General features: G+C 45.2%; 1 protein-coding gene across 2 annotated transcripts in view; it reads right to left on the bottom strand.

Moving 5' to 3' along the window:
* Window positions 1-405: 405 nt before the first annotated feature.
* The window catches only part of TRIB2 (tribbles pseudokinase 2), a 66,214-nt gene continuing 44,703 nt past the window's right edge, over window positions 406-21,916 (bottom strand). For both annotated transcript variants that reach the window (XM_033939729.1, XM_033939726.1), the window contains exon 3: window positions 406-2,214. In XM_033939729.1, the coding sequence (XP_033795620.1) occupies window positions 1,746-2,214 (469 nt within the window). In that variant the 3' untranslated portion in view covers window positions 406-1,745. The remainder of the gene's footprint in view (window positions 2,215-21,916) is intronic.

Below are 21,916 nucleotides of genomic sequence, written 5' to 3'. Positions count from 1 at the left end.
AGGCAGTATAATCAGAACAACTGAGGTACTAGAAAACACAAATATTTATGCTGAGAGATTTCAATATCATATAGCAATATAAAAAGCGGTAATAAAAACATGTGCCAATCTAAATTTAAAAACAACAAAAAAATATCCTACCTAGAAAAGCCAAACAAAAAAAGTTATCCAGGGACAGAAATACCTGAACATACACACACAAAATAAGATGTTAACTACAGCATGTAACATGTCATCCTAAGTCAACCCGTAATTGAAGTACTGGCTTAATACATCACTACTGTGACATTTTTTTTCCTCAATAAATACCATATAATTCTTGACAATACAAGGTGCATAATAATGTATGTGTATTTTATGGGGAGTTATCTGTATTACAATAATCAGCTTATTAATACCCTTGCCTTTATATTAGAACCAAAGATTTTAGGTTGTTTTTTTGTGTTTTGTTTTTTTTTTTGCCTTTTAAGACTATAATATGCTATGAAATAAGTGCCGATTCAACAACAACAAAAAAAATGTTGACCGTCACGGAGTGCTTTACGCGAGTGTAAACCCTGAATCAGCCCAACGGGCTAGTTCAATCAGGGCTTACAGTGCAAAAGTGTAAGGCACCGGCACCCTGTACTATCTGAATCTATTGCTATTCAGGCCCTTCCGTTTTACTTTAACTATGTGCCTTTGAGAATCCCCCCCCCCAAAAAAAAACAATTAATTAGGGTTTTGGTAATTAGAAAAAAAATAAGGAAACGCATCGCCTTCTACAGACCAAATAGGAGAGGAAAACCCACTTTTGACATTTTTTTTGCTTTGTTCCCCTCCCCCACCCCCACTGCAAGGAAAGGCACCGTTTAGTCTAAGAGCATTTTTGCCCTGTAGCTATTAAGTGCAGCATGGCAAATGTGGAAGCCAGTATTTCAAACCCCGTTTATTATGTTCAAATGATTTGTATATATATATATTTGTTTTCAGTATATGTGAATGTATACATACATACACACATACTAAGTAGTAGTGATGGAAGGCTGAAGTATATAATAGCTTCCTGCAATGAACCATTTGACACAGAACAGAACAGCTTGTTAAAAAAAAAAAAAAAAACACAGTTACTTCCCCTTATGGGAACAAAGCATTAAAATGCCATTTCCTGGCAAGAATTTTAAGTAGTTTATGTAGAAGAAAGAGATGAAAAACACCTATCAAGAGACAGAAACTGAACTTTTTTTTAGCACCCACTTTTCATGTCAGTCTGTGCGTACAACCTTTTCAATGTGTGCCATCAGAATAAAAAAGACTAACCCATTGTACCTCCTCTGAATAATGGAGAAACATATCTAACAGTGCGATGCCAAGATGGATATTGATGCACAACATTTCAATCTGGTGTGAACTGCAACTAGTATATAATGGAACAAATAAACAGAAGTGATAAAGCTGCACCGGAATTGGCATGTGCAGTCTCCTTGGCTCCATAAGGTGAGAAGCTACAATTGCTCCATGCTGCTTTTTCTCCAAATTCAATTAACTGGTTAGCAGAGCCCTCCCCTCCCCCTCTTCCCCACCCCGCCAAGTGTCCCCATGCTACATTGGTATAATAATTCCTTGTGGGCATTCCCTCTCAAGCTAGGGAACTCGATAGGAACAACTCTTGCTACCAAGCTAGGCCGATGCAGGATGTGATTAATACAGTCAAGGACTCCTTCACGTGGCCACATCCAGTACCTACTAAATACCCTTCTTTGTGCTCAGTTAAAAAATGGATCTAAATCCTCATCCATGTTGACGTCAGGCACCAGCTGATCAGACGCTTCTTTAGCACCATATCCTGAACTAGATGCAGTGAAATCTGTAGAAAACCAAGGATGGTCCAGGATTTCCTGCGAGGTCAGCCTTTCTGACGGCTCCCGGCGCAGGATGCTACGTATGAGGCATTTAGCCTTGGGGGATAATGTCTCTGGAATGTTAAACTGCCCACGGCGAATCTTGCTGAAGAGGGAACTGGGCTCAATGTCATGAAAGGGATAACGTCCGACTAACATTGTGTAAAGCATAACGCCTAGACTCCACACATCTGCTGCTTTGCCTGAGTAGCTGCCATTCGTGTTCAGGATCTCCGGACTCACATAGGCTGGGCATCCGTGCTTGTCAGAAAGAGAGTCGTCATCTCCTTGCAAAATGTAAGCATCTTCCAGACTTTCCAACTTTACCCTGGTCCTGTATGGAGAGAAAAATAAAAAGAGAGAAAAAAATTAATTGTAGTAAGGAATTTGACTATTCAATATTCGCTCAGAAAATGCAAATCAGAATGTAACTAGTGGCAACAGTTTACTAAGGTACAAGATTCTTAGGGCTTTACAAGGTAAACCCGGAGGAAAATGAGCAGGCCACTATTCCCCTAATTCAATAATCTTGCATTGCCATTTTCACCCTTACCCCCAAATTTTGTATACAGCGCTATAAACTGCGCACACAAATCGCTGTACAGCCAATCTGTGCACACAATTTAAATTGTATAACAAGACCAATTGACAATGGCATACCAAGAGAGTGTTCCGAGCGAGGGCTAGCATCATGGTCCAACTCTGGGAACATCTTCTAGCAGTGGTAGCATTCAGAATTTGCTTCTCTGCTGGCATCAGGCCTTCCTCTCTTCCGGGTCCTGCCTTTGTGGAAACAGGAAGCATGCAGGACCCAGCAGAGAGGAAGGGCCAATGTCGGCAAGAACAGCACCTTCTGAATGTTGCGCTGCTGACTGGGGGTTGACAAAGGAAGGGAGGGGGAGAGAAATGCTGCACCCAATTGGGGAGAGGGAGAAGGAAGACCAGGGAAGGGAGAGGAGTGGAAAGAGGTGCCAGATCATAGGGAAGGAAGGGAGGGAGGGAAAGGAAGGAAAGGAGATGCCGGACCATGGAGAGAAAGGAAGAGATGCCAGGGCATGGAGGGAGGAAAACAGAGATGCTAGACCAGGAAGAAAGAAGAGAGGGAGGAAAAGGAAAGAGGAGAAACCAGAACATGGGGGGGGGGGAGGCGATAGATGGAAGGGATGGAGAGGAGATGCCAGGTCATGGGGAAAGGGAAAGACAGAGATGCAAGATCATGGGGTGGGAAGGAAGGAGGGAAAGAAGAAGAGAGAGATGACAGAACATAAGGGAGGAGGTGGAGACAGAGAGAGAAAAATTGAGAGGGATTGAAGCTAAAATGTATCATGTACAAAAGAGAGAAGGGGAACAGAGTAGACCGTTTATGGAAGGGACATAGAGGGGATATGCCATATGGAAAGGAGAGTGGGCAAACACTCAATGAAAGGGGCAGTGAGAGAGGGCAAATGCAGCATAGAAGGGAGAGAGAGAGGTCAGACACTGGATGGAAAGAAGCCAGTGAAGACGATGATTAAAGCAGAAACGGTAGAGAAAAGGTAGATTTTTTTTTGCTTTAGAATAAAGTAGTATTGTAGCTGTACTGATAAATGTTGGAAATAAGGTAATCTTTATTGTACTTATTTTTTTACTAACTTTTGGTGACCAAATCCCCTTCCTCTGGCAGTGGCATACCAAGAGGGGTGGGGGGCAGTCTGTCCCGGGTGCAGCTCTTAGGGGGTGCTCCTCCGATTCCTTTTATATGGAGGGGGGTTAAAACTGATTGGTCCCAGATGTCGCATGTCCTAGGTACGCCATTGCCAACTGACACTCATAATAAGCAACTAATAAATGATGTGAATTGGCACTAAATAGAAATTATAAGCACAGATTGAGAGACGCATTCTAAAAAGTGGTGCGAGTCATTTCCATTCTGCAAATCTGGAAAAGGGACACAGCCAGGGTAGGAGCATGGGTGGATTGTCAACATGCACTGTTATAGAATACGCTCAATCTGGACACAACTTAGAGGTGCAGGTATTTAGGCCTGGTTTTCCCTTGGCCTAAATGCTAAGCATGATTTACTATATGGCATGCGCCTTTTATAGTATTGCACTAAGTGCTGTTATGATGAGTATCAATTTTTTAGGTGCTATATAAGAATCGGGCCCTTACTGTGGAAAACTGCATGTGAAAGTTACACATGTAACTTAATTGTTAAATTAGGAGATAATGTTACACAATTGGATATAATTGGGGGGAGGATGGGACTTGATCTACTGTTTTTCTGTGTGGTTACATATTTTAGACAGGTACTTATTTTGTACCTGGGGCAGTGACGTGTTAAGTGATTTCCCCAGAGTCACAAGAAGCTACATTGGGAATTGAATTCCCAACCTCAGGGTACTGGGGCAGCTGCTCTAACCCCTAGATCACTCCACTAATTTTCAGTTGTGCATGTAACTGCACTGAGTATTTGATAACTTTAGCACATAATTCCTTTAGCGTAAAACCTTTTTAGTTCCAGGCTGGAGATTTGGGGGCAATCCTGGATTTCTGACCACTTATCCTGCTGCATTAAGAGACTCGCAGCGCTGATTTCAATGGGCAGGATCAAGATCTACAAATCCCACGCTGCTTTGGAATGCAAGTTCAAAACCAGGACTGGTTGAACAAAATCTCCAACCTGGAACTGGGGAACTTGGCATCTCTGTAAGCATAAGGTCCATCTTATATAGGCTGTTGGGTTTGAGAATTCCAGGCCAGGACGTGCTCAAATATTCCCTGTATTTAACAAAGGCACTGCCAAATGAAATATTTTGTAAAATAATATATAAGGATGTACAGGATTGTATGTTTATTTGCTCGAATGTTGCAGGAGCAGCCATTTTGCAAATATACACATGCACAAAAGTAGAGAGGCAAGCACAAGTTGGATATACACCTTCTTGCAAATCATATTGAGGGATACGGTAATTTCAGGTTTTCATAATAGAGAACCTAAATGGGCCACCGCAGTAGCGGAGCGCCGGACTTGATGGACCTCGGTCTGATCCGGTGAAGGCATTTCTTATGTTCTTTCAGCAGCTTCCATGTAAAAATATTGGCAACCATGCAGTCGGCTCGTTATTAATCCCAGCCAAGCCGAGAAGGAATCAAACAATCTGCACTCGAGCTCCTGATAAATCAGGGATGTGAGCAGCTACTTAGGGACGGCCTCCGAGCTCCAAAAATATTACAGCAGGCTGGCTAGACAGGTGTCCCCGAGAGCTGATCCTGCTAGCAGCAGACTTTTGTCATGCAAGTCTGTCTTCTTCCAGGCAGAAGTTCTAACAAAAAGAAACCTATGAGCACTGAGCCTCAAACTAAAAACAACAAGAAAAAAAACACCAAAATAATAAAACTACAGATCAGATCAGAAAAACATCTGAGCAACTTGTAGGAGCAATCCATGGTGCTAATGGGAAGGAAGCGGAGTTGAAAGATGAGTGATATCATTCTGCAAGCAGCTTGTGGGTTCAGATGCATAACCTTAGCAGTCAGGACTACTAGACACATTGCACTAGAATTACACGAGGCGAGTCTCTTTCAACTAAAAGGAAACTCCAGATTGAGAGGGCATAGGATGAAGTTATGAGGTGACAGACTCAGGAGTAATCGACAGAAATACTTTTTTACAGAAAAGGTAGTAAATGCAGAAACAGGCTCTTTGGAAGAGGTGGTGGAGACAGAGACTGTGTCTGATTTCAAGAAGGTGTGGGACAGGCACGTGGGATCTCTTAGGAAGGGGAGGAGATAGTGGATGCTGCAGATGGGCAAACTGAATGGGCCATTTGGCCTTTATATACCATCATGTTTCTATGTTACTTAAGTAAAATGTTGTTACTTTTACTTGTAAAGAAGTATAGGATAACATTTGTTACTTTTATTTTTACTGAAGTAATAATTTCACCAATTTTTACTACTTTTACCTAGTTATATCTTATGCTTGAAGTTAAGAGTAAAAAGTAAAAGCAAAAAAAAAAAAAAAAAGATGTAAATTATTCCTCAGTAAACCAAATCAAACAGCAAAACCTGGAACAGAATTTTGCTATTGCAATGGATTATTTCATCTTAAATTTTGCTGTTCAGTGAATATAGCCCATAAGAACTGAGTACTGGTCTCCAGCTAAACATAGTGACAAGTTGGGTCGCTTTGAAGCGGGAACGAAACTTAAGCTGGTAGCAATTCTATGTGGACAGACATATATCTCTACCAAAACAGATTGCTGGTCATCTCAAGGGAAATTTTATGTCTACTGGATTGATAGCCTTTAGAGAGGAAGCCGGCTTGTCTGGCCCTAAGGGTTCCTATACATTTGATATTTTTATATCAGTTCTCAAAGATATTCAGAGATTGACATCAAATGAAAAACTGTTAGAACAACAGACAACGATTCCATCTTTGTGAAAGCCTTCTTTGTAATTGGCCAGCTTGAGGATAACAAAAAGGAAGAGGAAGATGCAAGTGATGGATTATACAGCATTGCTTCTAATGTCGATGATAATGACAATGATGATGATAAAGTATGCTTTGCATTACAGAAGTCAAGTCTTTCAAATAGAGATTTCCTTGATTAATATCTGAAGACTCAATCAAAAGACAGTAATACTGCAGCCTGGCCTGATTTGAAGGAACTTTTCACAGTTTTAGCTTGAATGAGTGACAGTCATTTTCAAAATTTAGTTTTACTAACAGCAAAGTGGATTGAAATGTAGAATAAAATCGTTGAAATAAAAACATTAACAATAGTTGCATTTATTATAGTTTCAATATTTTTACTTCTTACTCAAAAAGTATTATATTAGGCAATAACATTTGTACTTCACTGTACTTTTTCTTTACTATTTAAAAATACATGGATTTTTCCTCTCCTTAAGTACTTTGACCAACACTGCCCCCCCCCCCTTAACCAGAGCTTTGAAAGGCCCCATCTCAGGTAGCAAAGTCTCTTAAGCCACCCCTAAACTGCTGAAAGAAAGGGTAGTGAACTATTTTCAACCTAGTACATAAAGAGTGATGCGTCAGAGGGTAGGACCCAGCGGGAGAAGACCGCGAAGCAGCCTGTTTAAAGTGCTGCCGACGCTGCTTTTTGGAGGAAGGTATGTCAGTTTCGCGGTGGAAGGGTCAGCGAGGTTCTGATGGGAGGGGGAAATGGAAAGATGCTGCACAGGGGGGGGGGCGGGTGTGAGGGTCAGTGGGGTTTCACGTTTACTATTGCTTGATATACCGCTTTACATTCCTAAGCGGTTTACATCATACAATGTTAAAAATTTAAAAAAACGATAAAATAGGGGGTGTTACATATAGGAATACATTGCTAGACAAATCACTTAAACAGCTACACCAGATACAAAAGGGAAAAAAGGTAGGATTACACTGCTTAAAAAAAATTTTAAAAAGCGGTGGGGAGGGAAAAAACAAAAGGATATGCTACAAATTTTATGTCACGCTCTGGGTCTAGGTCTCATACGCCTCTTTAAAAGAGAAAGGTTTTAAGCATTGATTTAAATTTAGAGGAATTAGATTATTGCTTCAGCATGAGTGTCAACGAGTTCCACAACGTTGGGGCCACCACTGTAAGAATTGTTTTTCGGGTTGTGTCATAAAATATTTGCCGAATGGAGGGACTTGCAAGAAGGGATTGTTGGGTCGACCAAAGTGATCTGGAAGTAACATACGGGAACCAAGAGTCCATCAAGGAAAGCGAGTGAGGCAATTCCTAGGTTAATAGCTAACAAGAAGGGAGCAGGGAAAGCAATGTTACTTACCGTAACAGTTGTTATCCAGGGACAGCAGGCAGCTATTCTCACTAGTGGGTGATGTCATCAGACAGAGCCCCGGTACGGACGTCTCACAAGCACGTGTTGCTTGTAGAAACTTAAAGTTTCTAGATGCCCGCACCGCGCATGCGCCGGTGCCTTCCTACCCGGAGATCCGGGCGTGTCTCCTCAGTTCAGGTAGCTAGCCTGAGAAGCCAACCCAGGGGAGGTGGGTGGGACGTGAGAATAGCTGCCTGCTGTCCCTGGATAACAACTGTTACGGTAAGTAACATTGCTTTATCCCAGGACAAGCAGGCAGGTATTCTCACTAGTGGGTGACCTCCAAGCTAACCTCAGTGGGATGGAGGGGGAGTTGGCGACTTAAGAGAATAAATTTTTCAATACTGTTTGGCCAAACTGTCCATCCCGTCTGGAGAGGGTGTCCAGACAATAATGTGAGGTGAATGTGTGAACCGAGGACCAGGTGGCAGCCTTGCAAATTTCCTCGATTGGTGTTGATCTGAGGAATGCTACTGAGGCTGCCATTGCTCTGACCTTATGGGCTGTGACCTTACAAGGAAGTGATAATCCAGCCTGGGCATAGCAGAAAGAGATACAAGCCGCCATCCAATTAGAGATGGTGCGCTTCGATATGGGTCTTCCCAACTTATTAGGATCGAAGGAGACAAAAAGTTGAGGAGTGGATCTGTGTGGCTTGGTGCGATCCAGGTAGAAAGCCAAGGCACGTTTGCAGTCTAGAGTGTGAAGGGCCGATTCTCCGTGGTGAGAATGAGGCTTAGGGAAGAATACTGGAAGTACAATGGATTGGTTGAGATGAAATTCGGAGACCACCTTAGGCAGGAATTTCGGGTGAGTGCGGAGGACCACCTTGTCATGGTGGAATACTGTGAATGGTGGGTCCGCCATCAATGCCTGGAGTTCGCTGACTCTGCGAGCGGACGTAAGGGCTACAAGGAAAAGCACTTTCCAGGTGAGGTACTTCAGAGGGGCCCTGTTGAGTGGTTCAAACGGGGGCTTCATGAGGTGGGAAAGGACTACATTGAGGTCCCAAACCACTGGGGGTGGTTTGAGAGGAGGGTTAACATGGAAGAGTCCTTTCATAAATCTGGCGACCACCGGATGGGCCGAGAGGGGTTTCCCTTGTAGAGGCTGGTGGAACGCCGCAATAGCGCTCAGATGGACTCGTATGGACGTGGACTTGAGCCCAGATTGAGATAGGTGTAGGAGATAGTCCAGCACGGAGGATAAGGAAGCTCGCTGAGGTTCCTTTGACTTAGAAACACACCACGAGGAGAATCTGGTCCATTTCTGGGAGTAGCATTGTCGAGTGGCGGGCTTCCTGGAAGCTTCCAAGACCTCCCTCACTTCTTGTGAGAATTGGTGAGGGGTTACGTTGAGAGGAACCAAGCTGTCAGGTGGAGAGACTGCAGGTTGGGATGAAGTAGTGATCCTTGATGTTGAGTAAGTAGTGAAGGAAACACTGGAAGTGGTACTGGTTCCCTGCTGCTGAGTTGAAGTAGGAGGGAGAACCAAGGTTGTCTGGGCCACCGAGGAGCTATTAGAATCATGGTGGCCCGTTCGAGTTTCAGCTTGACCAGAGTCTTCTGGATCAGCGGGAATGGTGGGAACGCATATAGAAATCGTTTCCCCCAGTTCAGTAGAAAAGCATCTGCCTCGAGGCGATGAGGAGTGTAAATCCTGGAGCAAAACTGAGGCAGTTTGGCGTTGTGGGGAGCCGCAAAGAGGTCTATCTGTGGCGTCCCCCATTGCGTGAAGATTTGGTGAAGGGGGCTGGAATGGAGAGTCCATTCGTGCGGTTGTAGCAGACGGCTTAGTTTGTCTGCTAAGACGTTGTTCTCCCCCTGGATGTATACTGCTCTGAGTAGGGTGTTGTGGCGCACCGCCCAGTCCCAGACTCGTAGAGCTTCCTGGCAAAGGAGGGCCGAGCCCGTGCCTCCTTGCTTGTTGATATAATACATGGCGGCCTGATTGTCTGTGCGAATGAGGATTACCATGTCGTGGAGTAGGTGTTGGAAAGCTTGGAGCGCATTGAAGATGGCTCTGAGTTCCAGTAGATTGATTTGGTGTAGTCTCTCCGCATTGGTCCAGAATCCTTGTGTGCGGAGACCCTCCAGATGGGCCCCCCATGCGTAACTCGACGAATCGGTCGTGAGGACTTTCTGATGGGGGGGAGAGTGCATCAGCAAACCTCTGGATAGATTCGAAGAGGTCATCCACCAAAGTAGAGACTGCCGAAGAGCAGGTGTGACTAAGATGCGTTTGGATAGTGGATCGGATGTCTGATTCCACTGTGATGCCAGGGTCCACTGGGGGATCCTGAGGTGGAGTCTGGCAAAGGGTGTCACATGCACTGTGGAGGCCATATGGCCCAGGAGCACCATCAGTTGTCTCGCCGGTAGGGTTTGGCGAGTCGACACCGACTGGCAGAGATGAAGAAGAGACTCCATGCGTTGCCGAGGTAGGAATGCTCGGAGTCGGGTGGTGTCCAGGACCGCTCCGATGAAGGGGAGGGACTGGGTGGGTTGTAGATGAGACTTGGAGAAGTTGATCTCGAAGCCCAAATTCTGGAGGAAGTAGGTTGTAGCCACGGCCGCCGAAGTGACCTCTGGGGCTGACGGGGCCTTGATGAGCCAGTCGTCGAGGTATGGGAATACCTGTAGACCCCTGTCCCGGAGTGCTGCGGCCACTACCACCAGGCACTTTGTGAAGACTCTGGGGGATGAAGATAGGCCGAATGGTAGCACTCGATACTGTAGGTGCAGATTTCCCACCCGAAATCTGAGGAATTTTCGGGAGGCCGGGTGAATGGGGATGTGAGTGTAGGCCTCCTTGAGATCCAGGGAGCATAACCAGTCGTTCTGCTCGAGGAGGGGGTATAGAGAAGCCAAAGTCAGCATGCAAAACTTCTCTTTGACCAGGAACTTGTTGAGGGCCCGAAGGTCTAAAATGGGTCGCAGGTCGCCCGTTTTCTTCGGGACGAGGAAGTACCGGGAGTAAAACCCTCGGTTCAATTGGTCTGACGGGACCGGCTCGACAGCCCGAAGCTGGAGTAAGGTTTGGACTTCCTGAAGAAGAAGGGCGGTCTGCGTCGAGCTTGAAGGATACTCTCTTGGGGGATGGTCCGGAGGGACCTGGTGGAATTGAAGAGAGTATCCTTCTCTTATGATGGTGAGGACCCATAGGTCCGTAGTTATGGCCTCCCATCGATGGTAGAAAAGATGGAGGCGGCCCCCTATGGGAGAGGCCGAGGTTATGCTCCCGGGGGGGGCGTCAAAAGGGCTGGGGGGCCTTAGGTACGGCCGGTGGCTGAGGTTTTTGTTGAGACTTCTGGGGAGGTTGTCTCTTCGCAGGCTGCCTCGCAGCAGGCGTTTGTCTGGGCATGTAACGCCGCTGGTAAATCAGGGGTGGCCTGGGAGGTCGAGACTGTTGAGGCTTGGGTTTAGGCCGCAGGATGGACTGAAAGGATTTTTCGTGATCCGACAGCTTCTTGGTAACAGTTTCGATAGATTCATCGAACAGGTCAGCTCCAGCACATGGTACGTTGGCGAGTCTGTCCTGAAGGTTGGGGTCCATATCGATGGTACGGAGCCATGCCAGGCGACGCATCGCTACCGCGCTTGCGGCGGCGCGTGCCGAGAGTTCGAATGCATCGAAGGAGGATTGCATCAGCTGGAGGCGTAATTGGGAGAGGGAGGCTACCACTTCCTCGAACTCGAATCGAGCTTGGTTGTCTATGAACGGAGTGAACTTGCGGAGCACCGGCAAGAAAAACTCCAAATAGGAAGAGAAAAAGAAGTTGTAGTTTAGCACCCGTGACGCCATCATGGAGTTTTGGTAGAATTTTCTACCAAATTTGTCCATCGTTCTCCCCTCTCGGCCCGGCGGTACAGAGGCGTAGACCTGGGAGGGATGAGAGCGTTTTAGGGAGGACTCGACCAGCAGGGATTGGTGGGAGAGTTGGGGGCCCTCGAACCCTTTATGGTGCACGATGCGGTATCGAGCATCGAGTTTGCTAGGGATCGCCGGTATGGAATACGGCGTTTCGAAGCACTGCATGAAGGTCTGGTCCAGTAATTTATGCAGGGGGAGCCGAAGCGACTCCGTTGGGGGGTTAGGTAAATGCATGGTGTCCAGATACTCTTTGGAGTATCGGGAGCCCGTGTCAAGGGTCACATCCAGATCGTCCGCCATTTGTCGGAGGAATGATGAAAAGGATAATTGTTCCGCCAGCGTCGGTCTGTGGGACGGGCTGGCGGAGGAGGAGGCCTCCAGGTCCGTGGACATCGGGGAGTGACAAGGAGAATCGGGCACCGGTGTCTCCTCGTACTCTGGGCCCCTCGGAGGGGACGCCTCTGATGAGGAGTATCCCCTACGTTGCAGTTTTTTCTGCGGTGACACCTCCGAATAGCGTGAGGAGTGCCAGGATGAGTGTCTCGATCGGTGTCCGTCTCGGTGGCGGGACGGGGATCGGGATCGTCTGTGCATCGCATGGTCTCCCGAGGTCCCCAAGTGGATAGGGCTGGAAGCAGTGGATCGCCACTGGGTTTGCGATGCGGGTTCCTGCGACGCTACCCAAGTCTGGTAAGGAGTACGGAGGAACTCTTCCTGACTATGCCCAGGGCTTCGAGTATCGATCGAAGGTCTGGTCCCATGTTGGCGCGGAGGCGTAATGGGTTCTAATGGCGGCATGTCGGTAAGCGAGGCTTGCCGCGTGGGTATCGCCGCCCTCCCTCGTTCGTCCTCGTCGGTTGTCGAGGTCGAACGGTGTGGGGGAGGGGGAGGGGGCGGACCGCCCCTTTGGACCGGTACCGGGAGGTCACCCTGTATGGCAGCGATGAGCCCGGGTCCGATGGTCTGCATGAGCTCAACGAATTGAGCTTCCAGCACGGACCGTAGCGAAGCCGATAGGGAGGGATCCGCACCGAAAGGGGGTCCTCCTGCACGGACATCGCGCTCCTTCAAGGTCGAGTGCTTCTGCTTAGTAGCTTTCGGCACTTTGATGACCATTGGTGGCACTGTGGAAGGAAGAGGTACCTGAACCGAGGAGACCGGGGCAGGCACCGACGTCGAGCTCGTGGATGGTGTCGGGGCGAGCGATGCCGGTTTCGCCGCACTCGATGCAGGAGGAGTCGATGCCGGTTTCGCCCGCACCGGGGAGGTATCAGATGAAGTGGAGGCTGAGGGATCCTTAGCTGCGTCCATCTTGAACATCGATTCCCACAATAGGCAACGCCGCTTGAATGAGCGTGCCGTAAGGGTAGAGCAAGGCCCGCACGATTTCGGGATGTGGTCAGGGCCCAAACACTGCAAACAGCGCCAGTGAGGGTCCGTGAGTGAAATCGCGCGTTGGCACTTGCTGCACTTTTTTTTTAAAACCGGTGATTGGCCGGGACATAGGCCGGAAAATCTCTGCCGCGAGGTCGAAGCCCGTGGGCCTGAGCCACGTGGCCGGCCCGTTCGACCCGCCGGAGGAAATAATCTTCTCCTTTTTTTTTTTTTTTTTTTTTGAAAAAGAAAAGAACTGTTTAAAGTAATTAAAAGAAACGAAAACGAAAACGCGGACAAGGAAGGCAAATTTAACTGAATTCAGCTAGCGCATGAAGAAGTTGAACTTCTCAGCTCCGCGGAAAAGAAAGAACTGAGGAGACACGCCCGGATCTCCGGGTAGGAAGGCACCGGCGCATGCGCGGTGCGGGCATCTAGAAACTTTAAGTTTCTACAAGCAACACGTGCTTGTGAGACGTCCGTACCGGGGCTCTGTCTGATGACATCACCCACTAGTGAGAATACCTGCCTGCTTGTCCTGGGATAAAGTGTCTTCCAGTTAAGACAGTGGTTAACATGGCAAGAAATGCTCTGCACTTTTGCTACCTCAAAAGATGTAGCTAACTGCTTCATGTTATCTGCCAGTAGCTAGCATCCATTAAAGAATATCCTCTGGTTGTTAACTGAATGGCAAAATGTTGGGAATGCCTCCAAACAGCCAATGTAGAGGTGTTACACTTAACAGATGTTCATTTTGGCTGTTAGCACATATTAGGTGTAAAATAGAGATGTGAATTTGTTAGCCCCTCTTTAAATTAATTTAGGAACATTAAAAATATGTAAATGTTCATTAACCTACAAATTAACATGTATTGACTGTGTGGCATTAAGTGGTTCCCTTTCTAGCCACAGCAAATTTATGAGATTCAGGCATTCTCTTATGCTTATCCTTCACAGAATTCAGAAGACATCTCAAACATGTCTACAAAATGTAACAAAAAAAACCCCAAACATATCAGTTGACCTCACCTCAAACCAAGTTTAAAGAATAAGCACACAATAAGCAGTAGAATTTGCCTATGGGGGACTAGGTTATGGCCAGTAGTGTAAGTTTGTGCAAGTTCCTGGAGGATGTCCATTAACTATTATCCAAGTCGTCCAAGGGTCTAACACTCTCCTGGGGGGGGGGGAGCAATTTCTCCAAATGGGTTAGTTGTGTGCATACCACAACAGAAATGAACCTCACTCCTAAGCCGGGGTATGTGGAGTGTGATCTCAGGCTCTCAAATTTACTGTCAATGCTTGCCGTAGTATTTGTATTGTGCCAAAGAGAGCTTCTTTCTGGAGTTCATAAGACGTAACGTGTATAGGCAGCTTATCCAGGTGCACTTGGAGCCCTGCGAGAACTGATGGCAGCCATTCAGGGAGTGGCACGGGGCCAGGCAGAACGTAAAGTTTGCACCTACCTATTGCACTGCTCTGCCACAAGAGGAGGCAGCTGTCCAGTGAGGGATATCGCTGCAGCAGTAAGCCCAGGGGCTCAAGCACCTATGTGTCCTGGCGGCTTCCAGACCTGGTCTCGAGGGAGGTAAATTCTGGCATCCTCTTCTGCTTTACACTTACAGCGCTGGACCACCAAAATTTTTTTTTAAAAGGTATGGCGGGGGACCCTGCCTACCACTAGACCACTAGAGGGGGGACAGGGTACAGGGCAGGGCGGTGGGACAAGGTACACCATTTGGTTCAGAATTTTTTTTGTCTTGGTTTTTCTTCCTCTACACTAGGTGTGTCTTGTGGTCAGGTGCGTCTTATAGAGCGAAAAATATGGTAGTTCACTTTCTCCTCCTCCTGCCTCATGATCACTGCAGGGAAGGAGGATATAGACCCGAAGCTGGCAACTTAGCAGAATTTTGTGCAAGTTCTGTATTGCACAGTTGTGCAGAAGTCCCCAAAGGAGTAAAGTTGTATGTATCATCTGCTCGTCTAAATGGGTCTTCAAGAACTCAGCCTCATTTAAACTCTAAACCAGTGTTCTTCAACCTTTTTACACCTGTGGGTTGGCGAAAATAGAAGAATTATTTTGAGGACCGGTACCAGTCCACGGACGGGCAGCTGAAGAACACTGGGCTAAGTCGTGGACCAGACCTCCGCCCATCTCCGCCCCAGACCCCGCCCCCATAATAGTACTAATTGTAACACTATTTTTTCCATTCATTTTTCATATATACACACAATATAATCTTACTAGCTGATGCCCCGGCGTTGCACGGGTATTTAATTATAGCAATAACACTGTAAATGGATTCAAATAAAGATACTTTATAGTGGTGAATGAAATTATTTTTTTACAGCTTAATAAAAAGTACAATATTCAAATTATAATGTGAAATATTTGACAAAATGAATACAATACAACTAACGCAAAACGTGATTATAAACAACAATTTTAGTTTCACCTCCTGGAGCAAGAACATATAAATTCTTGGGTGAACCCACCCTTGAGCAAGCAACATAGAGTTGTGGGCCGCGAGACCCCCAGAACATATCACCCCAGGTAGTGAGGGATCTGCATACCAAGTTTCGTTCAAATCGGTCAAGCCGTTTTTGTGTGATCGCGGCACATACACACATACATACCTCCGATTTTATATATATAGATTAACAACACATAATGGTTAACCACAAAATTAAACTACACAAAGCACACTGTATGCTTCTCAACATTCATTCCTACCAAAACACAGATAACTCCTATGCAAATACGGGACTAAAAACTAAAAGTACTAATATATACAAAGGAAACACTAAGATTCAAGACTCTGCATGCAGTACAACCCCAGATAAAAAGAAACAAATGCATACAGACAGCAGATGTAAATTCTCAACATTGACACAATTCAATCACTAAATTCAAAAATAAAATCATTCCTCCTACCTTTGTTTTGTTTAAATTGTAGATATATTTTTTTGAATGTTTTACTATGACTATGATGTGCTCTAAAGAAGGGAACTTTAGATGCAACTCTGTAAAAAGTATGCATTCATCTCATGGCATAAATTATTTAGCAGCTTTGCAGATAGTATCAGATATTAGTCTACTCATCTAAAGAAATCTAAAATTTGACATAGCTATTAGATTATGCTTCCTTGCCTACTGGCCTGCTCTCACCTGGCTGTTTTATGCTACCCCCGGTGTTATCTTCGGGCCGTCTCCCTTTTCCTCACTGCCGCAATACAGAAAGCCACGGGCAGCAGCTCCTCACGCTTCCTGTGCCTCGCCCAGAAGCCTTCCCTCTGACGTTGCGACGCCAGAGAGAAGGCTCCCGGTTCAGATGCAGGACACGCTAGGAGCTGCTGCCCGCGGATTTCTGCACTGCGGCAGTGAGGAAGAGTGAGCCGGCCCGAAGATAACGCCGCATCAATCGTATCGCAGATCGGTAGTTGAGGAACACTGCTCTAAATCCTTAGCAAATAAGAGTTGCCGCCAAATTCAACAAAAATCTTTCAACTTCAAAGGTCTGGAAAAAAAAAAACAGTAAAGATTACCAATGTGCTAACAATTCATAATGTTATGTTCTTTATGTGTATTGCACAAATCCCCTTTTACTTGAAAAGGTTTTGATTAGAGAGGAATTTTGGCTACAGCCACTGCAGCTGGTCCAAAAACAGTGCATCTCCGTTTTCTAGCTTAAAACTCCAGAGATTTTGCTTTGCTATAAACATTCAGATGCTAAAGTTCAAATGGAAAAAAAAAACCACCCCTGTGTCTGAAAATGTCACTGGTACACATGATACAGTATGCCATAGGCTTTCGCACAGACTCTCCCGAAATGCTTAATTTTAACCTTTAGGGCTCCTTTTATCAAGCTGCATTAGCAGTTTAACGCATGTAATACCGAGCAGTAAACCGTTGGCCGCGCTAGCCGCTACCGCCTCCCTTGAACAGGCGTGATGAAAAGTTGCGCGCATTAACCCCGCTCGCGCGGCTTGATAAAAGGAGCCCTTAGTGTGAAGAAATTAAAAGTAACACAGTTCGCAGTCTTGTTCTGCCGGGCTAACAAATATCTGTGACTACTAGCTGTTCAATAAATCCTCATCGGGTCAGTGCAAAAAAACGTACCAAGAACTTCTCCCTTCCTACTATCTATCCCATTCTACCCCCCACCCGCCCCCAAAATAAAAAAAAGTCACATTAGTATGGTTATCATATTGTCTACTTATGAAACTGTGTTTACATTTTTTTTTGTAGGCCACTGTGGGTGGCCCTAAAGGACTAAAAGGGCTGGGTATAAGAGTTGATTCAAGTTTTAATACTGAAGCTGAAGAGCACTTTCCGACCTTACACACAGAATTGGTATCTATCTGGTGGTCATTGACAAAACGCTGCATTAGCTTAATGGGGTTTTTATCTATTTATTTTTACTCTAAACTGAATCAAAGCCATTTCAAAAGGGGAAGCTATTCTGTCTCTGAATGCTTTCCCCATTACTAGTGAATGAAACCACAGAAGAGCAATCAGAGGGCAGCGGCAGTACTTAGAGACAGGAAGTGCGTCTTTGTGTCCATGGAAACAGACAGGGAAACCCATGAAAAACACAATACCACTTTGAGTTCTTTATCAATATGCCATTCACTGTTGCACTCAGACTACTAAAGGCAGCCTGATCAATCAGCACTTTCTGGAATATTCCTCCCTCCCAACCCTCTGTATGCATCCACTTCTGACAGACAGCTTTGGGAACCCGCCTGGTGCTGCATTTCTGCAGCGTGATTCACCTCACTCCTGTTTCTCGTGCTGTTAGCTGCTGCCAGACCTCTCAGGAGAGAGATCGCTGCTCTAATTCTGCACATCGGTCCATGACAGGATTTAACTGGAAAACAAAATGGAGGTTCCAAAGGATGTTGCTGTTTTTCACCACTGATTTCTCCCAAAGAAAACTAAAGCTTGCATCTTCCCCTTTCCCTTCTCTCCTCTTACAACAGTAGACAGTTCTGAGAATTCTGCAGACAGCTCTGATCTTGCCACTGGAAAATAGTGCAGGCCTGAAGGCTAACACCCAGAACAAACCAAAATCCACTAGAGTGGGTGAAGGTTCATAATTCTCCCCCTCCCCCTCCTACACACTTATATCCTAGTTTTTCACAGCTGCCAACTTAGACAGTCCCAGCAGGGATATTTTTGGCCAGTCTTGGTTTTCAAACTGCATTCTAAAGAAGTATTGTATATACTCAAATATAAGTCGATCCGACTATAAGTCGAGATCCCCTCCCCCCCAAAAAGGAGGAATAATGGTTGACTCGAATATAAGTCGGGCGGCTTAATACTCATGTACCCCGCCCTGTCAGGCGCGCTAAACTGCCGGCCGCGCTAGCCGCTACCACCTCCTCTTGAGCAGGCAGTAGTTTTTAGGCCAGCGCAGGGGTTAGCGCGTGATGAAAAGTCACGCGTGTTAACCCCGCTAGCGCGGCTTAATAAAAGGAGCCCAATGTCTTCAAGCAAACTGGGAAAACGTAAAATTGTCATGATGGGGTCATCTGGCTACGATTAAAATGATGATAATGCTTGTAATAAATTATGCAGTCAATATGTTACCTGTCATTTTAGTTACTATTAGCAGGAGTGGATTACTTGGCCAATACTCCCTACAACATCATCAGAGTCATGAGTAAAGTCTCGACTTATTCGGTCTTGGCTCACAGAATACTCTGGATCAGGCAATGGGTGGAAGATTCCACCTCCAAGGCTACTCTTAGCAGACTTCAAGAGACAAATGTTTAAAAAGGGGCTAGACAATCTCATGGCCAACATGGCAGATCATCGGCCAAAATCTCTACCTGATAGTATACTGCAAATCTCAAGAGGCTCCGGGCGGTCTAATTTTCATTGTTCCAGGCACTTTGGGCAGTATTCAGGAGGAGCCTCCTCTCAGAGATCCTACTAGGGGTCAAGACAGAGATTCAACTCACTGGTCAAGAAGGTCTTCTTTCGATTAAGGAAGCTGGGGACAATTAGATCAGCCCTAAGCATGACCAATTTCAGGCAGTTCTCCTCCCATATTTAGACTAATGTAACTCCCTCTTACTGTTACATCACTGAAAAAGACCTTAAGATGCTACAATTACTCCAAAATACAGTGGCAAGGCTAAACTTGCACAAGATCAAGTTTGAGAGGGCAAGTCCACTACTTAAAGAAATACACTGGCTACCAGTCAAGGACAGGGTCCAGTTCAAAATTGCATGCATGGTCCATAAGGCCATATACGGAGAAAACTCAGCTGACTCACTTCCGCCATCCAGGTCACACAATCCTTGGAGGACAATCCAACGCTGGAAGCTACCTCTTTCCTCCCTGTGTCTGGTCTGGAAGAAGGCCCCAAAATCTGGAACAGCCTCATGAACAAACTCCTACTTACTTCCAATTCAGGAAAGCGCTGAAATCAGATCTATTTTCCTCACTGCACTGATCTTTCTTATGCAGTCATCTGTACAATGTCTATGCCTCTGTATCATTTCTAATATTATGTAAGCCGCAATGATTCCTAGTTGACATTTGTGGAATACAAAAATCAATATGGTATGGTATTCTCAGTACCCAGACAGAACCAAGCCTCCAGGTCTTGTCCTGCTTCAGCCTCCAAGAAAGCACAATGACACCAGCTCCAGAGTATGCGGAGGCTTGGGCGCAGATCTTGTCAGACCGTTGGGTTCTGGAGGTCTTTTGGAGCAGTTACAATAATGAATTTGCCCAGCCTTTAACAGACTGGTTTGTAGACTCCCTGGCAGGGTAACCAGAGAAAGCAAGCAAGGTCGCACCTACAGCTGTTAGATACCTACAGTTGTTAGATATTCAGGCCATAGAGTCCATGCCATCCAAGGATTTGGGCTCAGGAAGATACTCCATATATTTTGGAATGCCTAAGAAAGGCTCAGAAGTTTGGAAACCCATTCTAGATCTTACATATATCAATGCGATGCTGAAAATTCTCCACTTAGCATAGAGACAGTACGGTCAGTTATATTGGCGGTAGCACTGGGGGAATTTCTGGTCTCTCTGGATTTGACGGAGGCCCACCTGCATATTCCCATCTTTTCGGAGACATCTACTAGAAAAGATATTAGCAAGGTAAGAATCTAATCTCTTTATTGTATATTTCATTTGACAGCATTTGTTTTGTTCAAGTTCTTTGCTCAAACTTTAAATAAATGCATTTTGTTGTGTATTAGTCCTAATTTTGTACATAAAGCAGTATCTTGTGTTTCTGTCATTAATCAAATTTCTCTTAGATTTACTACATAGTAGGAGTCAGAATTGGACAGTAGGAAAACAGAGACATTAGAGTTGAAAGTTTGGTCTATTGACTCCACAGCCCTGCTTGAATCATGGAAGGCTATAAATACATGTTTGAAAAGTCTAGCAGTTTTTGAATCCGACTGAAAAGTCTACATCTCTTAGCACAAAGAGAGCTGTATGAATGTCAGTACTACCCTAGCAGGTTACAGCAATATGGTGCCCTTTTACTGAGCTGTGCCATTAAGCATGTGGCCTTCTCACATGCTGAAGCCACTTTTAGCACAGCTGTAAAATGGCCGCATTTTCATTTTCTGAATTCAGGGCCACATGCTAATTTCCAAATTAGCAATGTGCCACCAGCATGTGAGCCCTTACCTATGTACTAGGCAGAAAGGGTTCTTGTGCCAACCATGTACTAATTGTTTACTGCACGGCGATGAAGCTGTGTTAACTGATTAGTAAAGGGGCATACTTACTCTTAACCCCCAAATACACCCTTTGCGCTAAAAAATTAAATCTATTTTTTAGCACGTGGGAAGTGTGCGCCAGTCCTAAAACAGGTTCCAAGCCAATAGAACTTTAACACAAAAGATAAGTGCCTGATTTTGGGGCGTTTTAAGTATACAGTAATTTAAATAAAAAAGCAAAAAGTATTTAGAATAACATTACGAAAAAAAAGATGAAAACATTAAAAAAGGATCGATGACGATTTGAGCAGTTTTTCTAAGAAATCATGAAGGATTACTGCGCTCAATTCTGAGGATCCTAAAAGGGGTGAAATGATCATTAAAAGTGCTTAAATTTAGTACGATTGCATATTCTTATGATATTTAGTCCTAAAACTACTACAGGATCCGCAGTAGTGCCTTTTTAACCTGCTTACCGCAGCTTAGTGAAAGGACTCAATGTCAGAACCAGAAATACACAGAGCTCTGTAGAACATCTGTGATAAATAAATAAGCAAAATCTTAATTAAAAATGATGGAAACAAATTGCTGGTGTAGCTTTTCAGAAAATATTTGCAAAGTTGCCAAAACTCTGGTTGATGATGTTTTCTGTGTATACTTCCCATGGCCTTGGGGGCCGCAGGTTGCCGACCCTTGTCTTAGCAAATAACACGAAACACAATTTGCTGGTGCTCATTTTCTCTTTCCTCTGTACAATGTACACAGAACTGCAGGATATGAATGTGCAACCTATATTAAAGCTACTTCTGTTGTGCTCCAGCACCATTTTTCATTTCCTGCCCAAATCATCTTTCCGAAACACAAAACCATCCACTTCAAAGCCCCCAGCAACTAATCCCAGATGTCTGCGGGTTGATTCAGAGACAAACCATACAATCCCCCATCATGTAACTACAAATCCTGATCACTAGAGGGCGGTGTTAGTAATTCACTTGTCTCAGACACAATTGCCTGGGATGGTGGTGCATATTTACTGAATATACTGTGATAGTCACATATAAAAAGTTATTATACTGTAGTTATTAAGAAGCTGTGCATGTCTGAAAACTTTTTCATTTAACAGTAGCAGAAACTCCTCATTTTCAAAGCTGAAATCCAGCAACTTAGACATGCAAGGGGCTATGCTGAAAAGCATACTCTAAAACTGTATCTCTCAAACTGTGTGCCGTGGCACAGTGGTGTGCCCTGAAGA

Source organism: Geotrypetes seraphini, chromosome 3 (genome assembly GCF_902459505.1).
Source record: "Geotrypetes seraphini chromosome 3, aGeoSer1.1, whole genome shotgun sequence".
Lineage (NCBI taxonomy): Eukaryota > Metazoa > Chordata > Amphibia > Gymnophiona > Dermophiidae > Geotrypetes > Geotrypetes seraphini.
The sequence above is the reverse complement of the archived record's forward strand: the minus strand, read 5'-3'. Positions and strand labels throughout refer to the sequence as shown.